At 39.0% G+C, this 9,794-nt stretch overlaps 1 protein-coding gene across 1 annotated transcript in view; it reads left to right on the forward strand.

Moving 5' to 3' along the window:
* The window catches only part of Kcnh7 (potassium voltage-gated channel subfamily H member 7), a 489,239-nt gene that overhangs the window by 342,969 nt on the left and 136,476 nt on the right, over positions 1 to 9,794 (forward strand). Inside the window, exons 4-5 of the mRNA XM_055600818.1 lie at positions 2,047 to 2,475; positions 7,096 to 7,116. Coding sequence (XP_055456793.1) covers positions 2,047 to 2,475; positions 7,096 to 7,116 — 450 coding nt within the window. The remainder of the gene's footprint in view (positions 1 to 2,046; positions 2,476 to 7,095; positions 7,117 to 9,794) is intronic.

The raw sequence follows: 9,794 nt of genomic DNA on the forward strand, positions 1-9,794 counted from the left end.
GTGTGTGTGTGTGTGTGTGTGTGTGTGTGTGTGTGTGTGTGTGTGTGCGTGTGTGTGTGCGCCTTGATGGACAGGGTGCTAAATAGTATAGATGCCTTGAATGTGGGGCGGGGGGTGGTGGTGAGAGGCAGGCTCAGGAGGGGGTGGGGATGCAGGCATTGTTTGCAGGCACAATGCGCATGTGCAGATTCCCTGAATGCCTCATTGGCCTAAGTCCTCTCATACTGTCCTTCTGCTATTCAGCTCTGTCTGGGCTCCAGGAGTTGTTTTCCTGGACTAGACTGGTAGACCCGCCGGACAGGGACTTCAATGTTGAGGGCGCTGCCCCAAGAATCCCTATGTTGCCCCCAGTGGGTGTGTGGGTGGGAGAGATCTAATGTGTGGCTGCTAGCATAGAGGGACCCTGGATCTGGGCTCTGCAGGCACTCACTTGAAGGTGCACTCACTCTCTAGCAGGTCTAAGCACAGGGGTTCCCCTGTTCTCTACTTTCAGATTTGGGCCTTCTGGGGCAAATGTAGATGTAGTCAGCTCAGTGGTACTGCAGCCACAAAACTTAGGCTATTAAAGTAGTCCACTGGGAGTCCAGCCACAAGAGCAGAACTGGGAGGCAGGTACAGATTCCTGCTGGAAAGTCCTGAGGAGCCCCTACAGCTGTCCATGGATGAGGGTGCCCCAGTGGGCCTGGTGGAACTGGGTGTCCCGTAATGCTGGCTGCCCATCACTGAGAGACTGTGCAGCTGGCATAGTCACTGGCTCGGAGGCCCTCAGGGGCCATATAGCTGCTCGCAAATCTGGGATCCGGAAGGCTGGTGCCGTGAACCTGAGACCCAGAAGGCTCTGTGTCCTGCAGACACAGGACCTGGAAGGCTGGTACAGCTGGTAGCCACTGCTGAGGAACTAAGAGACCTACCTCTGCCATCTCAGTCCTCAGACAGGAGGTTCTGTGCTATGAGCTTTGGGTACTGTTGGGCCCTACAAAGGGAAGTGCAGGGGGGTTGAATGGTCACCACTCTCCGTCCCCAGAGAAGTCCGGTGGGTGACCTGGATCTAAATGGTCTCAGCTCACATATTGTCCCCTCTGGCCAAGGAAGCCTCAATGTCAAAGTTCTGGCTTCAGCTGCCCCTCCACTCATCAATTTTGGAGTTTCAGATCCGCTGCTTCTCAGATATTGTGCATGCTGGTTGCCGCCATCTTGGATCTCTCTTTAGACAACTTTCAGTGCACCATCCAGTCTGACATAAATGCAACATCTCACATCTCAGTCTTAGATTTTGGAACAACACATGTCACAAATGCCAAGTAAATAAATAAACAAACAAAAAATCTTATCTTTGCTTCTCTTTTGGCAGCCTTTAACATTTCAAGACTTCCAGATGAATTGGGAACCTTTGGTATACAGTTGATTCCTCTTCTTACCACTCAAGCTGAGCTATAATACTATTAAATACAAAATGCTATTTCGTTACAATACTATTAAATTATAATTACAGTTCCAATACTATGAATTACAATACTATTAAAAATATCTTCAAATGGGTCAAGGCCACTTCAAGCTCATGTCTTTCTATTACTACCAATACCTCTATGAGCCTACATGTACCCATTCATTCCTGTGTCTGTCCACTGATATAATATGTTAGTTCTTTCTTTGCCTATGTAAATTATGGGTATTTACTGAAATATATGTTTTTGATCTGTTAAAAGTAAAGGTCTTTTTTCAGGTAAATAATGTTTTCATATCACTGGAGTGTTTTTTAATTATCAAATGAAAGACATACAGGGGGATACAAAGTAAATAAAGTGTAATTAATAAAAATTAAAATAAAAAATATTAAAAAAACAAAAGACATGCATATGTATATATATATACATTTATTTCATACTGTTCAGCAATGTTTTTATAATATTTCTCATTAAAGGAGAATTAATTAAATACAGCTTAACAGTTATTTCATGTGGTATTTAAATATACGTAGATTATATTTATTGTTTTTAAAGTATATATTCATAATATGAGTATACTCTTCTCTGTCTTCCTTTGTAGGGAAACTATTTGGATTCAAATTTCCTGGTTTGAGAGTTCTAACATACAGAAAGCAGTCCTTGCCACAGGAAGACCCGGACGTGGTCGTCATTGATTCCTCTAAGCACAGTGATGACTCGGTGGCCATGAAGCATTTCAAGTCTCCCACAAAAGAAAGTTGCAGTCCCTCTGAAGCAGACGATACGAAAGCCTTGATACAGCCTAGCCAGTGTTCTCCTTTAGTGAACATATCCGGGCCTCTGGACCACTCCTCTCCCAAAAGACAATGGGACCGCCTCTACCCTGACAAGCTGCAGTCAAGTTCCCAACTAACACACTCCAGATCAAGGGAGAGCCTCTGTAGCATCCGGAGGGCATCTTCAGTTCATGACATAGAAGGGTTCAGTGTCCACCCCAAGAACATATTCAGAGATCGACATGCCAGCGAAGGTATGTAGCATGGAAACATTGTTTCATTGGGTAATGAAAATTTTTATGTTGTTTCAAAACTGAACAGTAATCTGTTTCTTCAAAGAAGAAATGCGATTAAAAGCTATTAAAAACACAAATCTCGTATTAAAGACTTTTTTTTTCTCTCATTTCCTCTTTGAACCCTAGTGAGTAATTTGATTTCTTCTGGCTTCTTTATCGGTGTTTCTGAAATAGTATAACCATTATCAGTCTGCTTCCTGGTGTGTTAATTAATTAATGCTTAATTTAAGAAGTGATTAGGCGATGAGTTCTATCATCTTAAGCATAATTAATTTTGCTGGGTTTAGCAAGTGATCACACCCTGGAAGAAAGAACAGTGAGCCCTCACACGAGTACCTTATTGACCATCAGCAGTGGGAGAGAGGTCAGAAGAAGCTAAGAAGTTAGTGGGGAACCTACTAGGCAACTTAGGAAGAGTAGTCAGAATTTACTTTCACTCTAGCCTTGGCTCACATTTCCAAAAGTGAAAAGTGTACTTTGAAAGCCATCACAGAAGCAATCCATCTTTAGTGTGAGAATGGATAGCTTGGTCTGAGTAGCTATATGCCTGAAGCAGTATGAGTGTTTGGTACACATTAAGTCTCATTTAAATCACACAGCAATCCTGTATGTTAGGAACCAGTTTCAAACTGCATTTATAGGTGAGTAAACTGCCACAGGGCAAGAAAGTATGAGGGCTAGTCCATGTTGAGGCTCCTGTGTGCCTCACTGCTTGAAAAGCCTCAAATCCAGGCAGCAATGACCCTCCTTCACTCCTATCCCAGCAGACATCACTGTAAGAAAAGGTCTGCTGAGGGTTCAAGGATTCTGAGAGTCCGAGTAACCTGCCTAGATACCCAGATGCACTTTTCCAACCCTTGCAGAACTGGATTCCTGAACAGTCCACTGTCCCTTCTCAGATCCTCATTCTCTCAAGTGCCTTTGCCACCTGAGCTATTGTGAGCTGTGTTTTCAAGAACATAAATCTGCTCATTAAGGTCCTTACTATGGTACCCTAATCACTATACCAAATGAGCCAAGATATTTTTTTAAAACTCACTCACTTTTTCAGCTCCTTTGGAGACTGCCCATACCAGGATAATTTGCTAATTCACAAAACTATTCTGCACAGCTTCCACCATCACTTTGTTCTGTGTAAATCCTCTTAGCTGCTTGCTCCCTGTTCATACTTATTACTCAGCTTCAAGCACTGGTTTCTCCCTTCCCAAACCAGAGGAAAATGATTTCCAGAATGAAATGAAACCTGTATTTTCAAAAATAGTGGATATTGTAGCATTTATTTCATTTTATGATTACCAACACATACAGACACACACACACACACACACACACACACACACACACACAAATACATACCTGTATAGACATACAGATATACATCAAATATGGTTTATGTGAAAACAAATGCCATGAGCCACCCTTGATGGGCACTCTAGAACCCATCTGCAGACTTAGCACCAAGTCCAGTGCTCTACTTATGACAGATAATCAATATCATTGCCTTGGCATTGAAAGAACCATGCACATGAATCATTTTCCAATATCATACTCATAAGGCTATAATGAGCTCCTTCCTACACATACATTGATTTAACCCAAAGCTTTTATTGAATCATGTAGGAATCTTTCTAAAGAGCACAGTGAAATAGAAAAGACAGCAGAGCTGAAAGAAAAGAAGTTGGTGGGGGTTTTGAGGGAGGATTTCAAAGAGAGATAAGATACAGAAACTGTCTCAGAACAGAAAAAATAATTTAGTATAAGACAAAGTGGAGGAACTTTGTTAAGAGAGTAATTAGCATATCCACTTTAACTTATGGTCTGACGGAAGTCAAAAGAAAAATAAAATTGAAGATAATTCCCAAGCTAGGTAATTATGATCTTGACTATTTAAAAATAGGAGGTTCAATCTTTTCTGACCAAATGAAAGCTCTATGACTGGGTGTTTGAACAATGCACCCTGTGAATGAATTATGATAAATTCAGTGGGGTTTCAAACGAACAGCCGATGCTTTAGTTTGCCCCTGCCAGTTAGAATACTCGTCTTTAGCAAACCTGCTGGATCTTTAGAGCTTTCCGTGGGAAACTGAGTTTAGGGTAATCAATTTGAAAAATCAAGTTTCTCAGACTCAACACACCCACTGTGCATGCTTTGCCTGTGTTTCGATAGAATGGCTTAGGATTGTATATTGAGTTTTATAACTTCTATTGTTTTCCTCTCAGGTGGCTTCCACACAGTACACAGTTACTGATATAGGAATGGGTGATTTGATATTTTTTAGATATCTCAGTACAGTAACTGTCTATGGATAGATAGCTCTCAGTTTTCCTCTCCTCTCTGGACTCAGCAATTCTCAGTAAAGTATCACTGTCTTGCCAATAGCAAGCCAAGTGTGTAGCTGCAGACTGATATACCCACAGGGCTTTCGACCACAGTACTTCAAACACAAAATGATCTTACCTAAAAAAAATCACAGACAGGCTTAGAAGAAACTACCATTCCTTGGGTTGTATAATTCTATATATGTGAGAAACTGAGCATAATTGGAAGAGTAGGTGGAAGACCTTCCGGTTGATTTTAGTTTTAAGAATCTTTGAAAATGATTAAGATATAAAACCCTAGATATATCAGAGTTGAAGCTGAGATTTTTCTCATTCTAACACAGTTCTGTGCTCATAAGCACTCTATTTTTACAGGATTGTCTATATTTAACAAATATATTAGCAGTTGGTATCTTACATATCTTCTCATTTATGTCTGTTGTAGAGTACCTTGGAATTTTCCTTCCCAAGACACATATTACAGAGAACTGTCCATTTTTCCAGGGATCTGTGCCAAGTTAATATTTTAAAAAAATTCAGTAAAAGTGTAGTATCATAAAAACGAAGCTAAAAGTAGATATGAAGAATGTAAACATCAATTAATTCATTACGGCATTCGAGAGACATGGAATTAGTCTGCCAAAACACTACAAAAGAGTCTAACTGTTCTCCTTTCTCTACTTTATATCTCTGGGACTATAGATGTCACAATCAATATGTGACTTTAGGCAATTTGTCCTTTAACTTCAGAACAATTTTACACCCCCCCCCCCCCCGCAAAGCACTAATTAAATAAAATCATTGGTGGGCATAGAAGAAATAAGAAATAGGGTTGGCTTATTTCTGTCTTCAAGCTCATTCTTCCTCGGCGTCAATGCCTCACGAACTCTATGCTAGCTTTGCTGCTATTGTCTTTAAAGCATCCAGGCTTAGTGAGTACAAGTGTCTGTGTGTGTGCGCACACACGTGTGTGCTTGTGGCGGGAGAACACTCTTTTAGTAGTTTTAAGCAGTGCTGGGGATCAGAAACAGTGCCACATAAATGATAATCAAGTGCTCTGCTATCAAGCCAAACTCCAGCCCCCTATCTTTTTTTTTTTTTTTTCTAACAACTTGCAAAGCAGTTACTCATGATTTTAGACTACTCTGAGGGTGGCCTTATTTCTATGTCAGCAAGATCTTGTCCCGTGTCCTTTTTTTTTTTTTTTTTTTTTAATGATTTGTGAAAGGAGAAGAGAAAATTTCCATCACAAGTCACATTTTATTCATAGACGTCAAACCAAGGCAGATTTCGCCTCGAACAATTTCATAAACCATAGTATTGGAATTACTTTCACAATAAGCTTGGAAGCGATTATGCTCTACCTTAAGATTTAGAATATGCATAGTGATGAGGTAGATGGCGATGAATGTATATGTTTCAAAATCTTGTATATTTTTGAATGGTCTGTTATGACTTCATTTAGTTTGAGCTTGTGTATTTCAAAGCTGGTAACACATATTAATTCACATTTTCAGTACCATATAGAAAACATTTAGATCACTGCTCTCAAAATAAATCTGAAAACACTCTATGCCAAGATATGAAAAAAGCCTGTTTTAATATACACAAATTTATAAACATTCTCAGTTTTATGCTGCATAGTAAAAATGCAAAATATTTTTATACAAGAAAGTCTTTCATTGCTATGTTGCAATTGCTTTTGTCTCATTAAACACAGTTTGGTATTTTTAAGGTATACAGTAAAGTACAGTTGAGGGTAAGAGGACAGTTAATAAAATTGTTCTAAATTATTGAAATTGGCTTAGTAATCCAACATCTTAGAAACGTTTTCCATACTAACATATTAAGATTTAATCACACAGAAAAATATTTGACATGCAAAACGTTGTGTGGTTTCCCCTTGATCTGTTGCAAGCTACAGTTGAGAAGACATCAAAATTGGCTTTTGGCAAGGTTGTAAGTTGCCATAATTGCCAGCAACTGTGCAGATCTTTCCCCAAAATGCTTTAATTATAAAATCTGTAACTTATCGCTGTTTAAAATCAGTACATGAGTATTTTACTTACTTGCAATGTTTATTATGGTTAATGGTTTGCTCCTTAACGGCTTATAATATTAACCTCCATCAAAAATACATTGTATTTACATCCTCATTTCTCTGATTGTTTCTACTGAGCTTGTTTGGTGTGCTTAACACAATTTTAGTCTTCTTTTTTTTATATCTCTCTCTCTTTTATCCTTATATGCTCAAAACAGACAATGGTCGCAATGTCAAAGGTAATGTATAAAGTCAAGTTTCACCATCTGATGCTTACAGTGCCCTTTACTTGGCATGTTATCTTGCCTGCTGTATGCCCTGTTGATGCTACATCTCCATGCCGCCCTCAGCTAGTCCAGGTGCCTGGTGGAGACATCATGGCTTGGTTTTGCTGGAGACATGATTACTTTCTCTGCTGTGCCATCAAAGGGATGACGAACACCTTTTTATCCTGAGCAAAAGAATGTTAAGACTGACAGTGAACGGTTCATAACTATTTGGACAGCAACAAGTACCAAGACGAATATATTCCAGTGGGAAAGAAAGCGCCTAAGCTGTTTCAGGGAATTTGTTTTTTCTTGAGTACAAGATTAAATAGAATGATCAAAGGGCTCTATAACAGCATCACTTCACTTCTTCCTCTTTTGTTTCCTTAAAACTAGTTTCACGTTCCTGGATGGCAGGGGGTATGGTTTTAAGCTTACTGTAGTAGTATACTGTTCTTGCATGACAGTCATTTTCTATTTTTCCTCTATTATATTTCAGCATCATTTTAAATTGTATTCTATATTATTCTAATCACTGCCATGGTTTACAGCTACCACAGGGTACTATTTAACTGGGAGATATTCTGGATAAATTTGGATTTGGCTAAATATTTAAAATCCAATTCAGTTTTGGCTATCACAGTAAGTGGAAGGATCAAAACTTTTGGCTTGATATTTGGCCATGCATGCCGCTGTGGGTGTGTAAATGGTGACAGTGATAAATTTTGTGCATGTATGTTGCATGACCATGTCTCCACCAGTAACCATCATTACTCAGAACTTACTGTCTCAGCCTCTTCTTTATGTCGCTGGTACTCTGACCACTGTGCAGTTTTGTGTATCGACTTCTTGACTGATTCCCTAATTAATTTGGAACTACTATTGCTGACGAATAGGACTAGAGGCTACAGATGTATTGTGATCAGAATCGCAGAATAATTTGGAAATAAGTGAGATTGTGGGATTTTTTTTTCCTTTGCCTTTCCTATCATTTATAAACACTTCAAGAAAGTTCTGTGCAAGAGACCTCCAGTAGTGGGACAGGGTCTTATCTACATTATTATTCTGTTCTTGGTCTGTCCATTTTAACATTTGAAAGGGATCAAAATAATTCTAGTTGTGGATAGCAGTTTTAGTTGACAATTCAGAATATATATATTTCGTCAAAAAGACCATGAGGACCTGTTGCCTGTTTGTTCCTTGGAAACACTAATATTTAAGATGAGTAAATGAGTATACATTGATTTTCCAGTGATTTTTTTTTAACTGAAGGAAACAGTGAATCTAGCTTTTTTTCGTTTGTCTGGTTTTTGTTATTTTTTTATTTTTAGGTGGGTAGAAATTTGGCTGAACTCAAACTGCTGGTCTAGTGGTAAGGCTATAATTCAGGGGCAGATAAACCACTTGCGTGAGTGGGCCCTTATTAGATTCCTAGCACCCAAAGAAAGAAAGAGGCATGGAACCCAGAGAGAGAAAGACAGAGAAAAAGAGCCTACCTCCAGTTCATCTATTTGTCAAAGATAAAGTCATTTTATTTTCATTTCATTAGCTATTACATTAAACCAGCCTTACTCTCAATCCCTCTGTTTTCTAAAAGAAATCCTAATCGCCTGATTGAAGCTTGTTTTGTGTGTGTGCGCGCGCACATATTTCGGTGCGCATCAGTTTTACAATTATCGTTTTTATAAAACCACAAATAGGTACAGGATGATCCGTCAGGCATGCTTGTAAAATAAATTAATACTGACTCTAAGCCTTAATCAATAAAAGAAAACTACACTGCTCTGCGTACAAAATCTATCATTACAATTAAGAACTACCCTACGAAATGAATAAATAACCTCATAGTATAGGTGAAGATTTTGCTGGACTGTCTGGTTGCTCCCCTTAGAGCTCAGGCTCTGCCTAATTCCTCCTCACAATGGGTACAGACATCTGTATTTTCAGAAAAGTCCATACATTAACTATCTTGAGAAGTCTGCTTTAGTTCCCATTTTCACAAAAAATCTAGCACTAACTTAAATCCTCCCTTCTTCCATCTGTCCCCAGTAGACAGAAATCTATTCTCTGGCTGCCGGAACTCTAATCATAAAAAATCTCACCAACGAAAGACAATAAACTATCATTCAGCCTTTTCTCCCAAAAGTAAATAATTTCTTCCCAACCTTTTTCTTCGAGTCAGTTCTGTTTCCCTTCAATTAGTTTCCCTAGCATTCTGACACCTCAAGCAACAGTTAATTGTTATTTTTAGCAGCCGTAACCCCTGTAGGAGGAGGAAAACTACTTCATAGAAATTGCCTAATATGTGTAGATAATATAATTTGGGGCGCTACCTCTAGAACATGAAAAGGATTTCCAATTTTTCTTTAGAATGACTCACACCCAGTCATTCTAAGTCATAGATACAGTCTTTATTCCTCTTTTCCTATTTAGTAAGTCATTGATAATGTTGTGCTCCTAAATTGTTTAAGACCCTGGATTTCTATTTCATGTTAACCTGTTTCCAACTAGTTCGTGACATTATCATGAGTCAGAAACTATTCGACTCCTCTGTAAGCAGAAAACCTATAAGGCAGTTAAGAGAGAGTGACAGAAAGAGAGAGAGAAGGAAGGAAGGAAGGAAGGAAGGAAGGAAGGAAGGAAGGAAGGAA

This window comes from Psammomys obesus, unplaced genomic scaffold (assembly GCF_907164565.1).
Source record: "Psammomys obesus unplaced genomic scaffold, mPsaObe1.curated_primary_1811, whole genome shotgun sequence".
NCBI lineage: Eukaryota > Metazoa > Chordata > Mammalia > Rodentia > Muridae > Psammomys > Psammomys obesus.